The sequence below is a fragment of the Cinclus cinclus genome, chromosome 10 (assembly GCF_963662255.1).
Source record: "Cinclus cinclus chromosome 10, bCinCin1.1, whole genome shotgun sequence".
Lineage (NCBI taxonomy): Eukaryota > Metazoa > Chordata > Aves > Passeriformes > Cinclidae > Cinclus > Cinclus cinclus.
This window is the reverse complement of record NC_085055.1, coordinates 13,922,566-13,949,750: the sequence shown is the minus strand read 5'-3', so window position 1 is coordinate 13,949,750 and position 27,185 is coordinate 13,922,566. Positions and strand designations below refer to the sequence as shown.

The 27,185-nt window shown below is 42.2% G+C and overlaps 1 protein-coding gene across 1 annotated transcript in view; it reads right to left on the bottom strand.

Annotated features, from left to right (window-relative positions):
* Positions 1 to 21,322, bottom strand: part of PLOD2 (procollagen-lysine,2-oxoglutarate 5-dioxygenase 2) — a 50,307-nt gene extending 28,985 nt beyond the window's left edge. Inside the window, 4 exon segments of the mRNA XM_062498957.1 lie at positions 4,472 to 4,608; positions 6,016 to 6,107; positions 21,198 to 21,291; positions 21,293 to 21,322. Of these exon segments, the coding sequence (XP_062354941.1) occupies positions 4,472 to 4,608; positions 6,016 to 6,107; positions 21,198 to 21,291; positions 21,293 to 21,322 (353 nt within the window).
* Positions 21,323 to 27,185: the final 5,863 nt, after the last annotated feature.

The following is a 27,185-nucleotide window of genomic DNA, read 5'->3' as shown; positions in this document are numbered from 1 at the left end:
TGAAGCAGCAAGATATTTTAGTGGCAGCATCTCAGCCTTGCAGTTTCCTCATATGAATGCAGGAATATTCTTACTCTACACACGCACCTTAGAAATTAAAAATCAGCAGCCCTGATAACAGGCAAAGGAACAGTAGAGCTACCAAAAACCAAGATCTAACATTGACCAAGACTTTTCTTGCACAGCCTTTTAGCTGGGCTAACTAGGACAGCAGTATTCTCACCTGCAGTACACAGAACATTTTGCATTGCAATGGATTACCCCACAATAGTGGCCAACAGATCAACCATTACTGACTTATGGTACCCCTTTATTACAGTTCTGAAATTATTCAAGATGTCTTTTCTTCAAAGAAGATTTCATTAAATTGGCCTAAGAGAACTGAACAACAGCTGGCTTACAAATGTAAAAAAAGATTTTCACCACAAAGCAAAGTATGAACCCTGGAGAGGAAGTGTGTTATGTAGTCTATATAAGTAAGTGGTTTTCTGAAAACTCTGTTATGCTTTTCTGCAGCTTTGGCAGAAGAACGCATGAAAGAAACTGTACATCTTGGACCTTCCCCAGTTTCACAAAAAATGCCTGTTTCTGCCCAAATGTACAGGAATACACTTCACTCTCTTTTCCATTTAATTTCTGTAGCCCAACTCAATGCCAGACCGAGCCTGTAGAACGCACAAGAAACAGGAGACACGAAGACAGACAGAAAGAGATCTGTCTGAGGCTTTAACTTAAGAGCTCATGGCAGGCTGTGCTTCTCCTCCGTGACCAGGGTAGTGCTGCTGCTGCTAGGACTTACAGCTGCAGGAAGGAACCAAACACCCTGGAACATTGCTTCCAAGGACTGTCATTCTGTGAAAGAAAGCCAAAGCTGAACAACGTGCTGGGCCAGCCACAGGCTCTGCTTGTGAAAGGGGTACGCTACTTAACACAGCACAATTTATAATCCTAAAGCCAGAGCTGAGCTGCTAAACTGCTGTGGATATTATGCAGCTCTATTAATCCAGCAGCTGGATTAATAACGGCAACCTACACTTGCCATTCATGGTCAAGTTCCTCTCTTTTGTCAAGAGGTAACTTGCTGTCACCACATCTCTTCCTGGGCAGGACCTTCACCAGCCTTCCACCCCTTGCTGACAGTATCCTGACCAGACGCTTTAGGAGGCTCCCACTTTTCTCTCCATGCAAAAGGAAAACTTCTTAACACTTGTAAATTGATCATTTGCCTTGTTTACCTGCTTTGTCAGATTACATTCAGGCTATTCATACCTCACCGCCTGCTGTAAGAGGAGATTCACTTCAGGTCTTCACCACTAATAACATCACAAAACAGGTCCCAAGACTGTCCTTGGCAGTTCATACTGTTATTAGGGGTGACACAATGACTTCTTTCAAACAGGACTTCAAAATTTGACAGGGAAAAAGAGGGTGGACATATCCAGGAAAAAGCTGGCTTCCTTGGCAACCAGGAACAGCTCAGAGAGTCTTTTATTTATTCTTCATAAATCCTTCCAATGAAGTAGAAAGCAAGAAGAAAACAAAGAAAAACAAAACCCAGAAAGTTTCCACAACCTAATCCCATTTCCTGAAGCTCCCAGATGGCAGAAGCTTGGGACTGGAATCCACTCCTCCCTCCCTCTCTTGCAGCAGCAAAGCATCCTGCACTCCCAGCGACACAGGGAAACAGCAGCAGAGACTCAGGTGCTCTAGGACTGACCATGCAATTCTTGCATCCACAACTTTAACAGCAGAATTTGCTGCTATTGGAGCTGCAGTGTAAGAGCTCAAAGTACAAGTGAGATAGTGCCTACTAGTGACTAGAAATGTCACAAAACAGACACAAAACTATTTTATCGCTTAGACTGTGTTCCCACCAGGACCACACCTGAACCATTTTGAGATACATAGAAAATGTAATTATCCCTCAGATTCTGAAAAATGTTAAAAAAATGCAACAAAACAAACAACAAACAGATGCTTCAAAATTCTTCCATGTTACAAAGAGATGTCTGTGGGAGTTCTGGATGAACAGTCACAGTACCAACCAATTTATCCAGTCTACACTGGCCATTAGCCAGTTCAATCTGTAATGGTCCAAAATAAACCAGAAGTTAGCTCAACTATAAACAAGCCTAATTTAAATAGCGTTCCATCTGCAGGCATTTTGCTATCTACACATAGGCACAAGCTGTCCAGAGAAGAAGCTCAAACTATTTCCAGAATTCTGAGCCATATAATAACTGCTGGAAAAAAAAAAACAAACCAAGAAACTAAGTTTGTTAAGCAAACAGTTCCCTAGAAATTACTCGCCTGGTTACAGTAAGCAAACCAGACATTTCCTTTCCCCACCCCCAAGATTAATATTCCAAATGCTTCACAATGAATATAATAAAAAACACTTGAAGAAGAAAGGAAGTTCATGACATTCGTCTTTTCCAAACTTACTGCTACATTGATCAGTGTTTAAATTGCAAACCAGGATTTCTGGAATCTAAAAAGCTCATTAGAATTAAAATGTAATGCTAGAATCAGCAAACTGGTCTTTTCTCTCCTGTCTGGAATGAGTTCCACCAGCTTTAAATAAATATGTACTTGAGATTTCAGACTTCAGGAACTTGAGAGGCCTTAAATCCTGTGATTTTTCATGGGAAGAAAGATTATGGCTTTTGCACTTCAACACACATGGTCCTCTGTACTCTCTCACTCATGCCAGCAGACAGCATGTCCCTCCAGACAGAAAATTATGATGGAGAGAAATTTGAACTAGACCTTTGTACTGATGTGATAATAAATTTGCATATTACACCACATAGGAAGAAAATAGTTATGAATTAGGATAAGAAACAAAGAAATTCAACGTAAGTAGAAAACACTAGGGCTTGATTCAGCTGAGCTTTAGCACAGAACAAAATCTTTGAAGCTAAATTTAAAAGTGTCAGTTCTTTTATGATTAGTAGGACAACACTATGAACAAACAAATAATGTGTTTACTTTTAGAAAGATTCTTTTTCCACTTTGCAAATGCAAAATTGAGCAAGTCAATAAGAAATTAAAAACTGGATGTGTACCTCCAAACTAGGTAACCTCTACAGACCTAAGCATACCAAAACAATTCAGCATAATAAGCATCCCAAAACAATGCTTATTTATAAATTACTGAAAATTATTTATATATTTTTTTTTGCTTTTTAGGTATTTCTTTTACTCATCACAAGAGGTAAAACTGGAACAGAAAATTAAGTTATGTATTTGAATTTGCTACCAGTTTAATAGGCTACTCCAAGTTTCCCAAAGTGTTAATTTATGCAAAACAACAAATTAACTTTCCATAAAATGCCAGTGTCCAGCCTCTTTGCAATGTGATGATGTCTGCTGTGCAAATCCTGCCAAGCTCCTGCCTTGAAAAGGTGTCCCTAAATTTCTTTAACTCCCAAATTACAAATAAATAAAGCAGGTAAGGAGATGAAAGAATTCTGGATCTGACATTCCAACATGATGTGGCAACAGCAGCATGGGTGAACTCATATGTGACTGTCTCCAAGCTCACACTCAGCTACCTATCTCCAAGGCTGCCTGTCAGCAACTGGAGCTTCCTGTCCCTGATTCAAGACCTGGTCCCACACCTTCCTGGCAGTGATTATTTCATGGCTGTGACCCTGCTCTGGGTAGCATTAGCATGGAAGAGTCTGGTGGCTGCTGCAAGCTGGATTCTGAGCTACTCTGATCAGGCTGTTGTCAAAGGAGGAAAATAAGAGGAAGAGAAAAAGCAGAGGGAAGCAATAGAGTAAGTGTGATTGGAACAACTTTGAGCTCTATGTTTTCTGTGACAGGGAGAAGCCTATCTTGGCCTCCAGGGAGGAAATTCAAGTGCATAGCTGTGCTATGAGCTATAATCTGGCACCTGCAGCAGTACCTCCATCCCTCCATCCCACAGATAGAACAGGCACCAGCCTACATCTGACACCAAGACTCTTGTTTCAGTTCTCTAACACACAGAAGTTCCCCTGTTAAATGCTTTCCTCAGGGAGCCATTTTCCAGCTTCCTCCATATCACTATTTATTCATGGAACAAGATTATGCCTTTGGTCCCTACTGGACACTTTATTTCTGGAGCTGCTTTTGCTCCCCCTCCCATCCACACTCCCAGCCTGCAGCCAATCTTGCTCTCACTGCAGCTGAACAGGGAGAGGACTAATGCTTGCCTAAAAGCCTGTCAGCTCCCCAACAACATTTTTTTATCCCCTCGAGGCAGCAGAACTATGAACAACTCTTACATCTCTAAATCTGTTAAAAAGTAACGATTGCTCCAAAAGCTATCTACTATTTTTTACAAAGGAAGAAATAAAAAAAGACGCAAACTGTCTCAACACAGTGAAGAACAAAAGCATCATGCAACTTTCAGCATGTCATAGCAGCTACTTTTGCATGTCTACCCAAACTAAAACAAAGACAAGAAGCCAGGTTTGCTCACCATTCAACAAACAGCACAACCAAGTCCTCTTGATCAGCATAGCTTTCAATGCCTTCTTTCAGCAGTCGAACTTTCTGCCCTCCGCCAATAGAGTTGGGCAGCTCACCACCTTTCCATTCTTCACCTTTTCCAAGAACCTGGAACAAGAGGTGGAAAAAAGCACTTTTTGCTAGTACCCAAACCCATGAGGCTTTTTTAAAGTGGACCCTTATTGAAAACAGATGCTAAAGCAGAAGCAACACATTAAAGCAAGAAAGAAAGCACTTCCAGCATCATAAGTTTTCCATGTCTGAAGCACAATGACATCACTGCAAAAACATGAGAGACATTTCTTAACCAAATAAGAATCAAGCAATTGCCTGCTACTGCCATTTACTCAAATGTGTCTCCTTCAGAAAAAAAATAAAAAACAGAAAAGCTAAGGATTGCTTCAAAATTTGTATTAGAAAAACATTCTGAATGAGACTTCTAAAATTCAATAACATCCCTTTAGGAACAAGAGAAACAAAAGACCTTGGTGGATCAGGGTATAACTAATTCAAATTGAAAGCTTTTTGTACAAAAAGGGAAGGACAAGTTTCCCAGTACACAAGTACACTGCTAAAACTCAGTTAAACATAAAACTCCTCCCTAGCCAAGCACTATAGCTGATTACATGCCAAGAAAGGGGGAAAAAATAACCTCATTTGGAACATATAAAGCCTGGAAAAACTACATTGCATGATGGTTTGGACAAATCTGCAAAGCTAAAAGATGTATCCAGAGCTCAGGCTGCTCAGGTACTCTAGTAGAACCTGATCTTATTAGGAAAAGTTCTCTCAGTCCCCTAAATTCAGTGATGGAAGTCAAAGACCCAAATAATTTCCTATTTATAGTGCAGGCACTGTGGTAAGTAAGCAGAAAAATTTCATAACAGCATCTGAATTCCTGGATTTTCTCTTGGCAGAAACAATTTGTGGGGAAAGTTTAGAAGTTTAGTGCCCTCCCTTTTTCCCAAGGTCATGCAGAGGCCAGCCTAAGTACGTGACATACAGAGGCATGGAGCAAGGCAGAAAAGGCCGGCAACAATGATAGAAACACACTGTCCTCAGAAATTACATGTTCCTGGGAAACAGAGATTTTCAGTTGAGACCCTTCCTCTCTCCTTACAGCAGTGCTTCAGCCTTGCTCAAGGAAAGAGATCCAAAGCCCTTGAGTGCAGTACAGCTGCCAGCAGCTTTCACACAAACAAAACTGGCCACACTGAAACAACAGGCTCTGTGGTAAAACACGACAGAACCTGTGAGTGAGGACGATGCTGACCGTGATAGCTACAAACCTCTAAAGCAGCTCCTAAGGCAGTGGAAGCACCTCCCTCCCACGGTGGTTCAGAGGGGCATCAGCAGGCAAGCAACAGGGGAGCAGCAGATGCCCTTCCTGCTCCCAGCTCTGCTGCTGTTTCCCTCTGTCCCAGCACCCAATGCAGCTAAGGCAAGGTCAGCTACCATTTACTGGTTCTGTTTTACAGCATGGACAGCTCAAGTATTTGGTACAAAACGCAATACCTTTACTGTGTAGTTGAAATGCTTTGCAGTTCGCATGAAACGGTGAAAGCCATCAGTTTCTTTGGTTGCTACAGTAAAGACTAGAAGTTTATCTGAGGAAGAAAAGGAGAGAACATGTATTAGCATGCCTTCAGGGCACAGTTTGTAACATAAAATGCAATGAACAGCAGCACTAGCTCAGGGGGCTCTATGGCTTTCTGTATCATTCAAAGAGAGGAGGCAAATACACTGCCTTGAATAGGTGTGAGACATTACAAACAACAACTGCTATGGGCAAGGCACTGTATTTAAAATTATCCTCTGGAAGATGAAACAAATAAGTCTATCTACTCTGTAAACAGCTAGTTCAAGACTCAAAAGCAAAGCTAGTATGACTACTGGTTAGGAAGAAATCTTCAAAACAATAACTTATTACTTTTAGTCTGAGCTAATCCTACTACCTCTTACCACAGGACTGAGTGATAGCAAGAGAACTTCACCCCCAGTACCTCCCCTGAAAGCCAACGGTGCATACTTTTCATGAAAATAAGTCCAAAAAACCCAACCAATGAAACCAATCCCCCAACAAACAACATTTAGTTTCTTTAAGTCCTTAGGCAGACACAAAAGCACAAGGAGTGTGCTTGGTTGTTTTTTTTATTCAGAGCATATGTACTTTACAGCACTGCTAATTTTGCCCTCTTACTGCACACAGGCAAGTGACCACGCACCAATTTCCTCTTTACATTCCAGAGCTTTTAACACAGTTCGAATGGGGTCATAAATTTCCACTAAATAGCTTCCCAATTAAACTACTGAACAACATTTAGAACCCTCTGCAATATGCTGCATAATGAAACCAGATAAATCGAAGCTATAAGAAGGTTTTATCCCTACCTAAAATCAAGTATTTAATCAGACCAGCCTGGATTCCAGAGCACATTGCAGTTTCCCCAATTCAGGCCAAGTTCAAGCAACAGCTGGTCTCTAAACAGAGCCCATGAGATCAATCCTTACAATAAAATAAAATTAATCACCTACGATCAATGTTCCAGACAGAGTGCCTGGTACTGCATAACTTGGGAAAAAAACATCCTCTGGATTTACCTTTCTAAATCCAGTAATGTGCAGGAAGCGTCTGCTATGGAAAAAATTCCTATTAACTCTTCAGCCTTGTCCACCTCCACAGGCTTAGCAGCCCTCAGACACCCAAGACATCATCCTGAGTGTATTCAAACCAATCACCACTTCCAATTTTGCTTTATGCGACACCAGCAAGAGTTAACACAAGATGAGATGATGACCCAGTTCCCACGTTGCAGAAGAAATGCACCTTAAAACTTACTCATGCAATGCTCTGCAGCCAATACTTCAAGTGTATTGACTCAGGCAGAAATACCTGTCAGAATACAGACACAGTTTGTAGAGAAACATAAAAGCCCCTGCTCTAATAAACTTCAAGTCTGCCTGAAGTAGCCACAGCAGACAAACTCTGCAGACCAGTCTCAGGTGGCACCCATACTGTTTCCACTGAAATACAGCTCAGGCCCAGCCCTGGTCACCAGGTCACCTCCAGAACATCCTGCCAGGTCTGGCTGCTCCATCCTCACCAGCTGTACTGGTGTACATGGGGTAGAGCAGGGCTAAGACAAGTACATGTGATACTTTCTCTGCTTTTGCTACTGATCTCTGTTTAAGGGTGCTCCTGACTCCGGTGGTGGTTCTGCAAATTGCAGAACGCTTGATCTGCTTTGTGACCTTCCCTAGTCACTCCTTGAACAGATGTAACTTTAAGCAGTGACAGCACCTGTGCCCAGTACCTACACCACCAAAACAATCTGTCTTGAGCAGGGCTCCTGCAATTTTTTCTGACAATGCCCAAGCTCCTCAGCTACGGACAACAATTCTACTTGCCCTCCCCACTACACACAATTTCATGGATTTCTCTCACATCCTGCTATTAGCATTTTTTTTTCCCCTTGGGTGGGGGTGTCTGAGAGGTATGTCTGTGAACAGGGGACATTGCACAATCCTTTTCCTCAAAGGTCCAAGAGATAATTTTAACTGCTGGCTCTACAGAACCAGACTGACACTCCTGCAATACAATATGCAACAAAGAAGAAACTGGAAACATTGTAAAGTCTTCCATCAACTCAACTTGAACATCCAAAAATTTTGGGAAGACAGATTTGGAAGATTAATTGCTCCACCTTTTCCCCCCCTTAAGTGCTAGCAGACTGTTGTAGCAAAGAATCAAAAGAAAATTCCCCAAGTGTATCTCAAAAGGACAGGAAGACCTCAGTGCACTGAGTTCACATGGGCTCACAAAGAGACAGAAACAGAGCAATAATGGCTCAATACCTTCCAAACAGTTTATTATAAAGATCATGCAATTTCAAGTAACTCTACCGAAATCACCACAAAATGAATAAAGGACATTGTATCTTAGACTGTGACTAAAACAGAACTGAAGATAGAGGAGGGTTTTCCTCCATGAAGGAAATTACAACTACTTTTACGGTCAAGCACTGTGCTTTCAAATTACAGGGAACTGGAAAAATCTGATCATACCAGAGTTGCATAATCAAGCCAACTGGATCCATTATTAAAAGTTTCCTAGGTGACCAGATCACTGACTATAACCATAGAATTTGGTTTGAAGTAGGCATATTTCACACCTACACATTGCTAAGAAATGCTAACAGCAAAGATCTCAAAAATCTGTACTTGACAACATGATGTAAATGACAAAATGTGGGCTGCATCAGATTCCTTCCACAGTTACTAAGTCAAAAAAAAAAAGTTTAAACTAACATACAAGTACAGTTTGGCAATCAAAAAATAATCTACTGTTCTTCATGGGATATCGTTACTCTCTCTTAATGGAATACACATTATTCATGTATTTCAAGATTCACTATGGAGTCTGGTATGTTACTTGACCTTTGTGGAACAGGAGGAAAGAGAACAATGTGCCAAATCATATGGGATTTCAACCTGAACTACACAAAATGAAGAAAGCTGAGCAGCCAAATAATGCAGTTTACACTGATATGAAATGGCAAAAGAGCCTGTAATGCACCAACAGACAAAGAAGCAATCTAAATAGGCTGACTGAGTGGGGTTTGCAAACAGAACAAAACAAAGCTATTTTAAAGGTACTACTTACATTGGAAATGTTTTCTTTTTAACATGCTTACCCATGGACTTTAAACTAGAGTTGAAGAAGTTTAAGAGGCTTTATTTCATGTCTTTGTTGCATCACTGACTTTTAAGTGCAGCAGAAGTGTAATTACAGCATTTGAAGTCCCTTTAGAATTAGAAATTCTTTATAGATTACTTAGTCTTCACTGGGGCCTCTTTTTTTTCTTTTTCTTTTTTTCTTTTTGTGTGTGTTTGGTTTGTAGGGTGGTTTGTTGTTTTTTGGGTTTTTTTTTAAACTGTGTCTGACCAAAGAGCAGAGAAACATGCTTTTATTCTATATATAGTATATATAGAGAGACAATGCAAACTGCAGTGAATGATAGTTACCTGGGCACATTACAGAGGGTGTTATTAACCAAATGAGGAAAGCAGAACCATTCTCCTCTACCCAATAAAAAATATTAACCTAGTTCCTGTAGGTTGGTGCCACTATATTTAGATGTGACAACTTGCAGTTTCACTGGCAGATTTCCACTAAACATAGCATGGGAGATGTTTGTTTCTTCCAGTGGAAGCCAGTGAAGAAAATGTTTCTGACCACTAAATACTTCTGCTAATTTCTTTTTAACCTTTTAAACTTCACTCACACCGAAAAATCTATTGTTTGCTCACTATATTTAGGTACAACAACCTCTTGGAACATTTACCCCATTTTTGAGCAGCAACATGGATACAAAGTGACTTTCCTGATCACACAGAAGTGTCAATGTGAAGCACAACCCTCCCAAGGCAGGAAGTTTATGGAAGTGTCATTTCCATTTCAGGACGCGCTCAGCTGTTTTGGCTGCTGCCACCCACAGTGTCCCCAGAGCAGGTTTGGCCCCAGGACACCCTGTGGGTGCAGAGGTTCGGGGCTGCACCAGAGCCCTCCCTGCACAGAGGCTGGGTGCCCAGAGCCCCCAGCAGCATCCCTGTCTCCAGCTGTGCAATGAAGAGCCAGGCACAGCCCTGGAAGGATGCCTGCAACTACCCAGACCCCCCACCCCCTCCACAAAGCCCTGCCCCCCATCGAGGCGTCCACCCTAAGGAGCTCTGCCGTGTGATCTTACACATTGGCTTGAACGCAGCTCAGCCCTGACTATCCAGTCCACACAGCGACAAATACCATCTTGGGAGCATCCCTCAACAGGAACAGCATCCTCAAAATGCAAACTTCCATGAGACCAAGAACACAGCAGGTGCTCCCACTGCTCCCCAGTTGCTTGCAGGGTGCTGGGATGCCACAGAGGGTAAGGGCTGCTGGCTGCCCTGCTCACAGCCTGCCAGAGGCACCTTGGCACTCACCGAGGGGATTGCTGAGCTTGGCACTTATTTCCACAAGTCAGCTTCTGTAATAAGGAAATGTAAGCCCTATGCTGAAGTTCAACAGGAAGGCATGAAAAAAAAAAAAAAACAAAACATCTCCCAAGAGCTCCATGTCAGGTACGTGTTGGGTTACTGGGATGAAACTGTGTCAGACAGATTTCCGATAGTTACACCCACAACACAGCTGCTCTGTTTTGAAAACAAGCCCGAGAGGGCACGCGTTTAGCCAAGAAAAGTATATCCAGTGACTAACAGAATTCATTTTTACATGCAAATTAGAAACCCTCTAGCACACAAGTTGTGAAAGACAACAACAGTGCACATGGAGCACATGCAGCGCATTAGAAAATCCAGTTAAAGTTTATCAAAACAACTCACTCTTCTAGTCTTTTTTTCTCCTGCTACCTTCAGGGACCTGACTGCATCACAAATATTTATTTCCAGAAAGAAGACCAATATGCCAGAGCCTTTGCCTTCAGTGAATTGCCTGGCAAGGTCTAAGCCAGGAATTGCCGTGGTAGGACCGCTTTAAGTAGCAGTGACCTTTCTCCTTGTATCCTGGCAAAGAAGCATGCAAAGAACTACAGTCATTCCTCACACACCCACATGGTTCTTATTTATCTTGAATGAACACTCTCAGAGATTACTACGTAATTTCTACCAGGGGTTGTGGGCACTAGTATAGTAGCTTTAGAGCAGCCAAAACTGAGGATATTGCTCAAAGCCACACAGAAGCTGACATTTAGCCCTTGGATTCAAGTAGTACACACTTCTCTGGAGCAAAAATGAGCTGGAAGATCAAAGGACATCTGTTCATGGTACCACATTAAAATCTATCTCTACCTTTAAAACTAGTGGCTTATAATGGTAAGCAAATTATGTTTGCTACTTGCAATACATTTTTATCCATATTCTAGTGTCTACATAAAACAGCCTACTTTCCTGTTTACAGATTGCATCCCACCCTGAGATGCTCAACACAGGAATTATTCCTCATTTAATGGAAGGACTTATACACAAAGCTAATTATTACAATAAAATTCAAAAAAAATCAAATTAAATCAACAGCAAGCTAGTAAATCAGTTGCTAGTTATCACAGAAAAAGCATGGAAACTGGAAGGATACTAGGAATACCTCTGTGGATTTAAGGGGAAAGAAAAAAACCGACATAAAATGGAAAAGACAGGTCTCATAGTACTAAAGCACAGGCTGGACAGATAACTGGAAGAAGCACATGGTTGCAACCAAACTCATTGATAAAGCTATGTAATTATCTGCTATGTCTCCGAAATCTCTGGTGACGTGGGAAACCAACAGGATACAGTTTCCCACAGAAACAAACAAAGAAAAAGAAAAATTTTAAAAAAAGCCCCAAACAAACTCCAAGCAAAGCACAGACTTTATTCAGCATGCCTTGACACCTCATAGAAGCATGCTTCTCTGTCATTGGAGAAAAGCACTAAAGCTCAGCACAACTGAAAAATGTTTTTCAGCATGGATTCCTCTTGTCAAAGAGCACAAAACCCAATTCTTCCACATGCTTTCAAGACAAGCTGAAGCTCTGCAGATAACTTGAGAATCGCCAGTGGTGCCAACAGCAACTTCCCTATTTATATGGACTCAGCCTTTATGTTCAAAATCTCAAGAACCATTAGGACAACTAAAGTACCAAAGAGCCCTTTAAAAATCCAGATCTTTTTGCACAACACAGTCTTAAACTTATCACCCACAAAAGCAATGTTAGACTTTTCAAAAAGGAATTTGGATTTTCCACTGTGAACAGGAGTTATTGCCTAAACTTAAGATTCTGTGTCAAATAAAGTATTTGAAAATCCGCATACTCTGAAAAGATGTCAAACAGCTGGAGATGGGAAAAACCCATCATATACAATGTAACCATGATTATAAGTTATACCTACAGACATATGTTCAGTTACTGTAATCCAGCAGCAAAGAACTTAAGTACACAATGAGAAAAACACAAACTATATGTATGTGTGCATATACGTACATACACATCCAGGGAGAGCTTATGACGTACATATGCTCAAATAAAGTAGTCAGCCAACAGAAGAGTTTCTGGTCAAACAAAACTTTTGGCATAAAGAGAGAAAAGACAGAGCCATCCGACAGCTGTTTATTTTCCCCCTAGGATTCTTTAGAAACACAACAATGTGCTGAAATAGCAAACATGGTCATCTTCTCTTCTCAGGAAATAAATGTGCATTACCCTGCAGGAGGGAGAAAGATGACTGGGGCATAAAACAATACTACTTCATACTTGGGAGTCCTGGAGTTTTTTTAATGTGATCTTTGTACAGTACAGTCATCTTCCGCTCTGCACAGAACCCTGCTGCATGCCTCCACTCATCCCACACTTCACTGCTTCCCTGAGAGGCAGACTGGTTTCAAAGTCCCACTAACCAGAGCCATGATCCCATGATAAGACTGAATTCTCTGCAGTTCAGTAGTATGGTTGGATTGATACTAAAAATTTTCATTGGATGGGAGAGAAAATACGCTTGGAAAGCTCATGAAAGATCGGAAAGCGGTACAAGTTAAAATAAAAGATAAAATTAGAATTAACACATAGCAAGTTAAGACCACTCATGGATTGTGAAACACATAGTACATATTGATTTTCTATACCAATAAAATTCTTGTGTGAGGGAGGTCTTCTAAGAACCAATGTCTTTAAAGGCCAGAATTTGAAGAAGCAGACCTTACTGTACAGACCCCCGTTTGATCTGTTTTCCTCTGTATGACAAGCCTCCCTTCAGTCACTGCACTTCTATGCATACATGTCTTACTGCAAAATACAGACACTAACACTACTTCCGTAATTTCCAAAAACTTATGAGATTCTTCTTGACCAGCTACTACCAGATTTGTAGAAATATTTCTTTTGATGGTATAAAGTTATTGCAGAATTAATGGAGGTAGACAGGTATCACCTCTGCTACCACCTGATCTTTACACTGGTTTAACACAGAGAAAAAAACTACTTCTGTCTTTAAGCTGTTGCAAACCATTTATAACCACAATTGGCATTTATGGTTATCAGGATCACTCAATGGATGGGCTGTCTATGCATAATCCTTCCTGTGCTCTTCCACATTATCTCTAAACCTTGCTGAAGTTACAGAGCAATCAATAGCCATTGCTATCAAAGCTGCCAACACTCTCCCAAGACGGGGAAGAAGCTTTCATAAGCTTTTTAGGGAAAGAAAGTATCACTACCCACTGTCAATTACTTTCAAATAGCTGGTACTGTTGCAACTTCCTCAGCCACAGTACATGCTGCCTGTTAGAGGGCTCTCCTCTCTCTTCTCCTGTGTTTTAAAGGAACAAAGAAGCTGAGTTAGCAAAAACACATCCTTACAGTAAACAAGAGCTGCTCTGAATTTTCTCACAGTAGAGAATCTATGTTAGATTAGCACTTGCTAATTGGCCCCTGGACAGGACACTAAATTTTTTTTAATTTTTTTTTCTTTTTTACAAAGTGAAATTCCCTCAGGCTTTAATTCACAGCACGCAGTGGTGTGAACAGGCATTTTCCTCTTCCATGCAGACTGACTCAAATGGCAAGTGTATAGAGCTGCTGCTCACTGCTGTCAATACTATGACATTGTTTCTGATGTCACACTGACACAGCAGCTAAAATGGTTACACTAAAATGATCAAATGTTGAACAGAACCAGTTCCAAACCAATTAAATAAAAATTTGTGACACACAAATCACAGCTCTTTCTGTATGTTTATCCATACCTACACGCACTTTAAAAGATTAGCAGGAACTCCCAAAACACAACTTATTTCAGAAAGCATTTGGAAGCTGATTATGTCTCAGCTCTTAACTTACTTTCTTTTAATTCAGTATTATTGAACATATAGTCAACAAGAGCTCATTAAGAACTGTATGTGCACTCATCAATCAAGCACGTCAGCCCTGAGCGCAGCACTGGCCAGTGCTCAGGCCTGCACTCACTCTAATGCAAGATTTCCTTGTTTTGATAGTTGAACAAAGCCAAATACAAGCAGCAGTAAAGTGTTTTTCCATCAGCTTCAGAGGACTTGGATGAGACCCTATGCACTGAGTCAGCTATTCTGTAGTAAAGAAACGATAGGACGCGTTCCTTAGTTCCCAAACTAAGAAAAAAAATGAAAATTGACTGTTTATAAACGACATCATTGCCATGCATGAAGGAACTGCTAGCTGCCTAACTTCCTGACAAATGGGGAACAGATCAGGTCGCAGCTGTTTATGGGTGCCCAAATAGAAATCAGACCACAAAAATCCTGAGAGCGGAGTGCACGGAGTCAGGGCACTGGCTGTGCCTTGCTTGGACAGCCCCACTGTAAACTGTCATCAGGGCTGTGCAGCTGAGAGCAGGACACAATTAGCATCAGCTGCCTAAGTGAGAAAGTTTACTCAGCTTCTGCCTTTTTGTAGCCTTGCCCTCTCTTGTCTCTCTCATAAATATGTATCTGGAGAAGAGCATGTTTCTTCTTGGGCTGTTGTTTACCAAACCCAGCTGTTTAAACAGAAGGTCACACACAGCACCAGGCATTGCTGAAGTTAATCTTTTGACAGCTAATCAAGCCATCAATGAAACTCAGCAGTTAATATTTGCAATAATAGTTCCCACTTCGATTAGTCCTTAAAAAAAAGGGGGGGAAAGGAACTGAAGCTGGAAGTGGGGCCATCCTGAAGACCCACAGCTGTCCTTCATGCCTGCACTGTGGTTCATGTTGTAAGCAGATGCTACCACCCAGATCAGTCAGTTCATTTGAAAAAGCTGCCCTACAGCTCCACATTTGGCTCTGTCTCTGAACACTGGACATGTAAAATGCTTCACACACAAGTGACACTACCCCACAAATAAAATAAAAAACAAACAAACTCATACTTTTAGAAATTCCCTTTTCTGTGTGAACAAGAAATTTAAACTCTGCACATGTACCATGTCCTGTACAACTCAGTCTTTCAAATGATGAGATAAAAAATTCTGTCCTAGTTGTGACAGAAGACACCACAACATGGTACATATGATGAATATTTAAAGATGTTTTTAACATCATATATTTCACTCACCAACTTCACGTGTTAAAGTTATGAGCCTGGTTCTGATCCAACACAATGGCTTTACAGTGAGCTAAAGCAGAATTAAGTAAAATGCTTACAAAGACACTGTATTAAAGTTTCATGTGAGTTACAAAATTAAATTATCTGCTTTTATTTAAAAAAAGTAAAAAAATTAAAATAGCAATGTTGTCAGATGTTGATTCATTTTCGCACAACTGATTTCATCAAGAATGGACTCATTCAGCACACTAACACAGAACCACAGGTACAGAATTTATTTTCAAAGAAGTGGCACTTAAATGACATGCCTATTTTTGTTTAGCATTTTTTTGTCTTTGTTTCCTTACAGTATGTTTCCTTTAATTACAAATACTGCAGCTTTAAAAACGTCTTGCTGTTTCCTTACAAAAATAGATATCTGAGATAAAACTGTGACTTAATGTATTTCATCTCCTTATCACCAGTATAATCCATATTGTTAAAATCAAATTCACCTTAAGGAAAAGTCTAGAAGCAGTTCTATCTATCCTAAAGCTACTTGTAGTGTCAGGCTGTGCTTGCAAGCATGTATTCCTTGAGAGTTAAGAGCAATTTATACTCTAGAGCGGCATTACCACAGGTGAGACACAAACCTGCTGCTAATCTGTTTGGTCAAGTTGTATTTTGTGCTGGAAAGAAACCTGCTACTGTTCAAATTAAGAGGGATCAAAAATATTCTTCCCTTTCCAACCTGTTTGCAACTGGTCCTTCAAAAATTATAAAAAATTCACAATTTTAATGAAAAAAAAATGCCCTTACTGTGACCATGCTTACTCCCCATGACAAGGGAGTTCACTTGAGCAGCATGTCAGTTAATTTGTAATTCAGACTGGCAGCTCTATACAAATGGAAAGATACTGCTTTTGATTACACAGTGCAATAGAGCTAATTCAACAGACAAACCAAACACTTCCCCATGAAAAGACAAAGTCACTTAAGCAAGCAGCAGTGAGGGAAAAAGCTAAAAACTTGCCCATAAATTATTCTCCAGAACATGCCACCAACCGAAAGAAAAACCCTGAGAAATAATGTCAGCTTAGATCGTTGACAGAAATACGTTTCACACGAACCACCCTGGCTCAGATAAATACAGTGGTCATTCCACCATGCCCCTTCAGTGTAATTTACAGCATCCAATGTTGATGATAAAGGTCACAACTGTTTTACTTCTCATTGCTTTAATTGAAAAGACATTTTACAGTCAAAGTTGCAGTAACCCCACTGTATATCACAGAGTGAAGCAATGTCACATCCAACCCTGTGGTGTACTTCCACATCTTAACTATTACCTTCACCTACAAAAAGAAAGAAAAGCCTGACCAAATAAATATATGGGGGGGGGGGGGGGGCGTTTGCTTTTTTGTTGTTGTTGTTGGGGGTTTTTTTGGTTTGTTGTTTTGTTGGTTTTTTTTTTCTGAAGAGACTGGCATTGTGCAGCCTCTAACCCAAGTGCAGCAGACTGCAAATCTTAGGTGTCTTCAAAGATGAGTATCTTCCAGGGAAAAGTACATGATGAAAGTACAAGATTGCTGCTGTGCACCTCCACCGCAATGTTTGCTTATTTTTAACCAACTTCCAACACCCACACCTCCCACTACACAGAGTTTCATTTGTCATTCACTATTTATTTCATAGCTGGAGACTGAAGATATCTCCATGAGTAGGTAATTCCCATCTAAGTGGTACACACTGATGGTACCTGCATTACAAGACACAGGTGACCCAAGCACTGTCTACTGCACAGTCAGTTCGGGGTTCATCACCCTCTGCTTTTACCCTTCTCCAAGGGGCAGCTTTTGCATACAGTCCTCACAAAAAGGGCACAAATCTCCCAAGAGATCTGGAGCAGGTTTTTCCACAGCACAGGTTTATGTAGCAGCTTCAGGTACTGTGGTGACAAGAGGAGACAGAAGTAGCACCAGTAAAAAGGCAAGAGAGAAAACTGGGCAGAGAGACAGAGGCAGGCACAGGGTGCTCTGCTTATGGCCTCTCCTTCAGCAAGCAAGCCGAGTCTGTCAGTACTTCTAATAAGTATGTCAGGAAGGTTGAACGACTGAATTTTCTTGTTTGGGCACCACAGGTGAGCCATAAGGAAAGGCCCATCTATTCCTGTCACTCAGACCACTTAGGCTGAGCCCAAATTAACAGAAATGGCAGCAGTACATGCTGTATCTCACAGCGAGTCCTCACACAGCTAGACCAGCCAGCAGCTATTGCTTGAATCCTTTGTAAGCAGCACTGGAGGGATACCGGGGTGGAGGAAAGCCCAGTGGCTCAGAGCCTCCACGGCCAGCTGAGCCACCACACCTCCCAGCCCAGCTGCTCTGGGAAGCCACCCACGCTGCTGGAGCCCCCCAAGCCACCCCTCCTGCCGGGGGAGGGCATAGAGACAGCAAAAGCCACTTCAAACCCCACCTGATGGCCACCGTTCCAACCGGGGCCCCGACGCCTCAGCGCGGCTCCGGCCGAGTCACCACGGCCGCTCTGGGGAACAGACTCCAGGGCTGCAAAGTCATTTTCCATGCAAACGCTGATTGATAAAACATCCTAGGTGAGAACACCATTTACATCTGCTGCCAAAAGAGCGTCTGCCTCTCACACAATCACAAATGTTGTTTCCTGACTTTCCGTGTGTCACGAAAAGCAATCTCCAAGCAGCAAGTGTGGTGCAGTGGAAATATTTCAGCGCTGATGTTTTAACACAGAAACTCTTGCATCTTCAGCACACAGGAGCCAGTGTTTCAGAGCTCAACAGTGCTCTTCTCTGTGACTGCCCGAAACATAAACCTGCGGCCAAGGAAGGAGCGCAGAGGGATTTCTGCAAACGCTGTTTGCCACAGGGCTGCACTGACTGCTCCCTGGGACCAGTGCTGTGCAACACGCAGCTCTCCTGCAGCTACTTTTCCAAGCCTTTCTAAGTCTTGTTAAGAAATAAAGATGCAGCTTGGCAGTTGTTTCCAGTCTTGCTAGAACTTCTGTCGCGAGCAAGAAACGCTAATGGACTGCAGTAAAAACTGACATGTAAATCGTGTCTTCACCCGCTGTTTTACGCCAAATTGTGCGAAGTATCAAGAGACTAGAAATCTAAAAAGTGATTCCAGAAACAGAGGCACCATAAGGTCAGCACTTCTTCGATATAATACAGCACAGACTCGGGGAAAACATTTAAGAGTTAAAACTGGAATAAAAAGAAGTAACACAGCAGGCAGTATCTGAGGTCAAGAAACTCACTCACTCTCAGAATGGTTTCAGTTCAGCAGAGATTGCTACAATTCAGGCTACTCATGTCTAAATTAAAATTAATTAAGTTCTACCTGTATGAACACCTATATGTAAACCTTTCAGCGCTTTCTTGCGCTGTAACTTGTGTAGAATCATTTTCATTACTGATATAGACAAAGCAGTCTATTTTTGGGTTGCTGAATCATACAGTGCTGTCTGGAATAGGGACTCTGCTTTGCACACATTTGAAAAGCAGCAGGATTAAAGAAAAATCCTTACCATGCCAGCTATTAGTTTACACCAGCCTAAGAGCCCACATTTCAAGTGCACAGTTAAAACATTATTTCAATCGATATGTTTGCAAGAATAACTTTGCCATAACTTATTCCCAAAGAATTTTGACTTACAACCTCACTGCCCTGAAACAGGGATAGGAGCTCAGATTTTTGCTCAAACCTGTCCCTGGGGGGTGAATTTCGAGGGGCAGCAAAGGCTGAAGGGTAATGCTCACACCCCCCCAACACACAGCAAGCACACCATAGCCGTCAGAGAAATATTCTGAATGACCAAAAGCAGCAAAGTATTACAAAAACTAGAAAACAGAACTTCATTGAGTGGTCTGGTATTCTTCAACAGTTGTTGTTTTTGGTTTTTTAGTTTACTTTTTACACTACTTTTAAACTAAATCAGTAGTTTTAATATCAAAGTTAGAACCTGCTGACAAAACTTGCTGCTCAAATAAAGAAGCCTCCTTGCTCACCCCAGAAGAAATTAAGCTAGACATTAAAAATAACTTGATAACTCTTGAAAAAGCAAGCCAAGAAATGAAACTATTTTGGATTTCATGTGGTAATAATGTAGTGGGATAAAACACCTTTGTATGCCTAGAATAGAAATCAGAAGTACAGACTCTAAACAGTGAAAAATATGTTTCAGCATACTGTTGGACATACACGGGCTTGGACACCTCTCTCTGAGGGAATTTTCTGTATACATATCTTCATTTTAAATTCTGAAAATAATATTTTTTTCTACATACTGACTCCTTGAAACAAAAACCACTACATAAGGGAAAGGCAGGGAAGGCTCTCTGCAGGACAGGAAGGGGCACTGAAGTCTCCGGCTGACTTTGCACAAAGTAGAAAACCTCACGAGCAGTCGTTCAAGCTCAGAGAAGCAGTGACTGATGCTATTGCTTTCCCGAGCACTGGAAAAATATGTTCATCAACACCTTGTCTCGTGGAGACGGGAGAAAGGGGGAGCGGACAACAAGAAAGTTTTTTTTTCCTTTTTTTTTTTTTCCCCTCTCCTTAAGAGGAATTAGGTATCTATAAACTCGTGGGCAGGTTAAGACACTTTCAGCAGAGCGGCTTGTCTCGACGGCAACCTGGGGAGTGCTGCCCCAGCGGCCCCTTCCCCCAGAGCCGAGCCGCTCCGCGTTACCGTGCGGGGCAGGGACGGGCCGCTGGGAAATAAATAAATATCCCGGCCAAGCGGCGGGTCCCGGCGTTCCCTTCGTGGCGGATGTTGTGCACAAAGCGGCCGATGCCGCCCGGCCCGCACCGCATCCCCGCCGCCCGCACACACCTCCCACGGGCACGGCCCGCACCGCATCCCAGCCCCCGCACCGCATCCCAGCCCCCGCACCGCATCCCAGCCCCCGCACCGCGCTCACCTGCAGGGCCGGGGCGCCGCTCCGCCGCCGCCGGCAGCGCCAGGGCCAGCAGCGACAGCGACAGCAGGAGCCGCGGCCACCGGGCGCCGCTCCTCGCCATCTTCGCCCTCCGCACCCGCCGGGCTGCCCGCGCCACCAGCCCCCGGCAGCGGGGGAAAGGGGCGGGCGTGGAAAGGAGAGGGGAGCAGGAGGGAGCGAGGGGAGCAGGCGGGCACGCACCGCTCCTGCTCCGCGGCGGGCAGCAGCCACGGGCGCTCCCCCCGCGCCGGGCTTTATACGGAGCTGGGAGGGCCGGCGCAGCGAGGATACCGGCGGCGCAACAGGAGCCCCTGTGGGCGCACGGGGCCGCCGCCGCCGGGGAGGGCCGAGCGGCCAAGCCCCGCCTCGGCCCCGCCGCCGCGGGTGCGGCGCTGCACAGGCGCGGCCGCGGGGATGGGGCCGCGGGGTTGGGGCCGCGGGGATGGGGCCGCGGGGATGGGGCCGCGGGGTTGGGGCCGCGGGCCGGGCGCTGTCGGCTGCGGGCAGGGCTGGCGGGGAGCGCTCCCGCCTGCGCTGTGCCAGCACTTACACTCCCCTGCCCCGCCAGACGCTTGCCCAGCGCTTTCATTGGTCATTATGTCCCGATAAACGCGTTCCCGAAAATCTGATTTTGTTCGGGAGATTGTGAGCACCCGAAGCCGCTACGCCGCGAGCCGATAGAAACCATGCGACCTTTCCGCCTGTGTGCCCTGATGGCATCGGGAGCGCACCGCCCATCCTCTCTGATCGAGAAGGACGCGTCTGTCAAAACCTCCATCACCTCAGCATTCAGCTGACTCACTTCGTTTGTCTGATCAAAACACACGAGACTGCTACATTTTTATCATTAAATAATAGCAAAAAATAATCACTGCAGGCAAGCAGGTGATAATAAAGGAAGTGTACTGGCCCCGCTTCACTCTTTCTCTTACCGTGATACAAAGCATATTAAAAAAAAAATAACCATAAATGTTTAAAAGTGACATAAAATTATAAAAGCAGATGTCAACCTAGTGTAGATTTACACCTTGGAAATACTGTTTGAAGACCAAAGGCATAGTCCAAAGCAGAAATTAGTGGTGAGAGTAAGGTTCATGTATTTGAGTTCCACGAATATAACCATCAAATAGACACCTCATTTTTTATTCTAAATGTCTCTATGGGCTTAACAGATGGTCTTTTTTGGACCCATAGAGAACAGAAAAAAAGGGGAAAGAAAGGGAAAACTGGACCTGGGCTACTACAGCTCTAAGAAGTGTGTGCTGTTATTTGGAACCCAGGGCAGAAATCAGAGCCTGCATTATTCTCCCAGATGCCTTTATGGTTAATTGGGAGAGCCCGTTCTTTCTGGATCTGACTATACAGACAGCAGGAATGGAGTGCAAACCAAATAAAAAGACCGGGTCCTTGGTCTGAAGGAGCCCCTGCAATGTAGGGGCTCATGAAAGCAGCAGCTGGGAATTAAAAATGTAATCATGCAATTGGTGGAGAAACAAAAACGATCCTTCAGTTCTTGGGTAATTACTCATGATGTACTTTTTCCTCCCACCTCTCCCAGGCATGCAGAGATTCACCAGAGAACAAATATGTTTTGAATGCAGACAGGATGACCACACTACTGCACATCCGTGAACAGCCTCTGCTCACTCGTCCAAGAATAAGCACCGCTGCTGCTGACACCTCAGCACATTAGCTGAAAGAGAGCAATGCCATGACTGGGATGATCCTGCAAGTATATCCATCTTCAGGTTTAGTTTTTCAATAAACAAGTTCACGAAATTTGGCTAATGGAAAATGAAGACGGAAAAAATAATTTATCACAGCTGTAGTTTTAAGGTGAAAAGCAGTTTAAACAAGCATTTCAAAAGAGGTCCTCAACAGATCAAACCTCACTTCACCTCAGATCCAGAACAGCTTAATGGTAACACTTGCACTTAGAGATAGAAAGTATAATTGCAAAGCTGAAAAAACCTCCAAACAAACAAACAAACAAACAAAAAAAACCCCACCAAACCTTCATTGAGAATAAATCACTAAAGACATGTAGAACACACTTAGTACCATCAACCCTGGAAGAAATCACAGATTTCTTCAATAAAGTCTGAGAGGAAAAAAAGCAGGACCATTTGGTATAATTTCAGAATACCATGGAGATGATGTCATGGCTCCCAGGGATGGAATGGGAATCAAACAAAGCCTCAGCCCCTAGAATTGAGAGTAAAATCACTGGCTGACAGTCACGTACATACCCAGTGCTTTGAGAAATCACAGTCATAATCAGCTGCTTTCACCAGAGAAAATACACAGGTCCTGAAACAGCACTGTTAGGTGGAAATCAATGGACATAAAGAGGAGAGAGTGTCCAAGAGGAATCCTAAGAGGCATTTCGTTATCAAAATGTACAAGTAAACAGGGAAGAATGAAAAGTATTGGTGAAAGAACTCTGTAAATATGCAATAGCGAAAGGAAAGGAAATAGCTGGCAAAGACTGATTTTTAAAGTAGGAGGGAAATGGTCTGAGAGAACTGTGACACAAACACAGCTCATAACCTGTATGTGCAAGCCCATTCTTGGACTGGAACTTTATGCATTTTCTTGTCGTTTTCCATGGTCTCTTGAAGGCTAATTTCAGTTTTAGACTCTTCTCAGAAAATGCAAGCCATGTCCCCAGAGAAAAAACAGAGCTGAAAGCTACCCAAAACACTGCTTTCAAAGTGACAGATGTGGTCAAGACATCTCCTACCCCCAGAGGCTTCACTCGGACATTGGCTGATGGAAAGGAGAATGCTTGTGAAACTCCAGAACTGAGCTGCACCAGCTGTGCAGTGCCCAGGGGCTCTGTCTTGCCCTGCTCTCACAGACACTTGGGTTAGAAATGCTGCTTTTGTGCACAAATACCAACTTCAAGGCCTCAACTGGCAGCTGGTGGTTAGCAGGGTCTTCAGCTCTCCTGATGCTTTTGCAGGCTGCTTCAGGACTGTATTACTGGTGTAGCATCTGCAACACTTAAAACACTTAAATATCTGAGATCCTAAGCTGAAACTTACCCTCAAACCAAAGCAATTTTAAAGAACAACATAGGCAGTATGCAGTGAAATGTCCAAGTATGCCTATTAAGCTACAGAGGTTAACTCCTGAAGCAATTCCTGCAGATGTTCTAAGAAACAGGCTCATATTCTTGCTATTGCCACTATTTGTTCCTTTGATTTTTTACTTTATTGAGCCTTTTCCCCCCTCTCCTCTGCAACGAGGCAATTTCTTCATAAGGAATTAATCCATTTTGTTAAGTTGGCATGGAGGAAGGCAGAGAGTTTTAGTTGTGAGGCTTTGAACGTGGGAGCCCAAGGAGTTTCTTTGTCCTAAAACTACAGCAGTAGTGAGGAAAATAAGAATGGGAGTAACTGCAAGCAGTCCTCACTTCCAAAAGTAACTGTGAAAAATGGTTTTCTAACCTCATAATCAGTTACCAAATTTATTTATTTTTCAGACCCTGCGCATTTTCAGCAGCTCAGCAGTAATACCTCAAATTCAGCTGGCAAGTATTTGGGCAAAATTCTACAGGACCTCTGCAGAAGACAACAGCTTCCTGAATTGTTTCTAACCTTAATTCCTTCAGTAGCTCTTCCTAGATATTTAGAGAGTTCTTTTATGGCCTCAGTAACTCCCTGTCTGTATCTGCCCATCTGTACCTCCTTTTCCATGTCTCCTACATGTCTATAGGAAATTATCATGACTTTAGAAACCCATCTTCCTCAAACCACCACCAATTTTATATTTGGAAATGCATGCAGCCAATGCCACGTGGAATGGAAACAAAGAGAGTTCATTCAGTACCAGCCCACCACTGCAGTCAAAGGGAGGGAGATCCTGTCTCAGAAAGCCACCTAAACCACAGGAACTTCTTATGAGACCTTTTTCACATCCCCCAACTACTCTTCATCTCACTGTCCTTAACGACAATTAGACTGTGCAGTTCCAGTGCTTTTCCTCTTCTTTAACTTATCTCACCTTGCATTTAGGCCTCAAAAGCCATTCTTTTATTCTGGAGCCCCACTAGATTACCTTTTCCACAAAGGCTGGAATGGAGAACCGCTGGTGATACGAACTTCCTTCCCTAACCTTGTAACACTGAAATTATTCCTTATACATTAATTAAAACAAAAGAAAAATAACAAGACTGATGTGTGGAAAGCCACAGACAAAAGAGATTTTCAACAATTCCCCAGCAGCAGCATTCCAAGAATAAAATAAAATCATCATGCAAGGATCCCAAGTCCCTTACCTCAATAAATATCATAGTTTTCTAACACATGATGAAGTTTTGTCTGGGCAAAATCAGATATTCCCCATGAATTTTCAGTAGCAGCAGTCATTAGTTATTTGTTATAAAGAATTAATTGATTCATCTCCTATACCAGCTTTTCCTCTCAAATGTCTTTCTCGTTGCATAAATTTTGTACTCTCCTTATGTTTTAGCAATAATTCCATAACAGTGATTTCACTGCCTGGATCAAGTGGATATAAACTATAAAATTAAGTAAAAGGCTTTTTTTCTTATATCATGGATCTAATTTATTAATCAAAGTAGTTACATGAGTTTATTTTTGAGACTAGATTAGTAAAAGACCTTTGAGATGGCAAGTCATACCAATTTTTCCAGTTAAATTATTTACCTAACGTAATTTATTAAAAGAAAATACTAGTTTTGAATTATAAGTTCAACACATATAAGTATTTTACATGAGTCGGGAGTAGATGAAAATAGATGTTTGCTATTATAAAATAATACTAATAGGAATTGACATTCAAATGAATAAAAAAAAATCCCTTGTCAGTCATAGGAAAAAACCTTCTCAGATAAATTTAGTTTAGATGCCTGAAGTTGTTTAAATTGGACCACAAGCCAATGAAATGCTAGCATTAAACTAGAATTGATGTTTCTTCTTTTTCAAAAAAAATCCTCAATAGGGACATGAAAGTCCATGTATATGCCTGCAAGCCTGTAATAAGGCCTCTTAAGTATTTCAACCCTAATAAGAACTCTTCCATAGACAATTTATTTCCAAAGAATCAGGCTAAATGGCACTGAAATTCTAGTCTCACTGTCTGAAAATAGTTTCTCTTTGGTTGCCTCCCTTTAATTTATGCTCAGTTTCAATCAGAACATTTCTTTGAGTTGCTGCCCCAGTGGTGTGATTATGGGTGTGATCCAACCATGGCCAAGAGCTGCCAAGTGCTGCTCAGGGATGCTGAGCCCCTGCTGATTTCCATGGATGCTCAGCACCTTTCACGATGGAGCACTGGGGGAACCTTTTGGGCTGGAGTCACGGTTTCTTTCCCAAACCACCCAATCAGAAATTACTTCATTTCATTCACTCATTTATAATTATAGCTATAAACAGCCCATATGAGCAAAAGATTAATAGGGCTAGCAAGCATTTCCAGGGTATAATCGGCTGTCATCCCATAATTACTCGAAGAGATTGAATGAGTGGCTTTGAAATTACAAGGATTCTTGCATTCTTTTACAGAGATGGAAGCAGCAAAACATGAATAGCCATGAAAAGCCCAGCTAAGTTTTTGTCCGTGGTCCATCCTTTAGCATTTAGGACAGGGTTGCTCCAACCTCAAGGACCTATTCTGTGGTACAGATGTCAGTGAGTGCCATAAGAGTATTAATCCTGCTGAACTGGCCTTAATCCAGATGCATTAGATCTCTGGTACTGCTCCTGATGGACACAAAGGTCTGATCCTCACTTTTCACTTCCACCACATTCATTTTTTAGATGATTTATATAGGCAAGGAAACTGAGAATTAAATCCTGCAGAGTAATCCCTGCTGATCATGGTTGATCTTGTAAAGATTTCACTCCCATCACCCAATAAACTATAAAATGCTTCCCAAAGCCTCAAATGAGAGGCGTTGAAATGCACAATTAATCAACATGACTAAAGCATTTCTTTTGTTATAGTTTGGGGATGCAGAAAAGAATATAATAGAAAAGGAAGCAACATTCAAGAAAATTGGCAAAAAGAAAAATAATTTTAAACATTTGCTGTGTGAAACTAATAGAAACCAGTTGAAAAAATGCCTTTAAGAATTCTGGAGCTGGGAATTGATTGGAGTTTTGTGTCTGCCAAAATCCCATCACCATAAAAGTGTTCCACCAAAGTAAGTCTGTGGTGTTGAGCACGCTGAATGGTGTCACACGTGTGTGACCAGTAGCAGAGGGGAGCTCACGGTGTGTTTTACCATAGTTCCCTTAAAGCTGACTATTTCTGTGATTTCAGAAGACCGGAGGAGACTTCTAGAGTGGCAATTTGGAAAAACTACTGGAGCAGAGAACCATGTCCCACAAGTATTCCCCTACAGGAAGACATCAGATTTCATACCCTCTGTTACTGAAATGGTTTTGGTCAAAATTTCTTTTCCTTCCCCTGCTCTGCGAGTTCTATGTCTGTTCTGTCTATCCACAATGATCTCATTCTCTCCAGCTAACTTGTTTGAGGTAAATAGAAACTGCTGTCCTAATTTTGACAGGTAGGTTTTTAAAGTAATTTAGTTTGATTTATTACAAAATTGCCATTAACTTAGTCTTATTCCTACTTCCTGTATGATGCAAATGAGGAATCCCAGATGG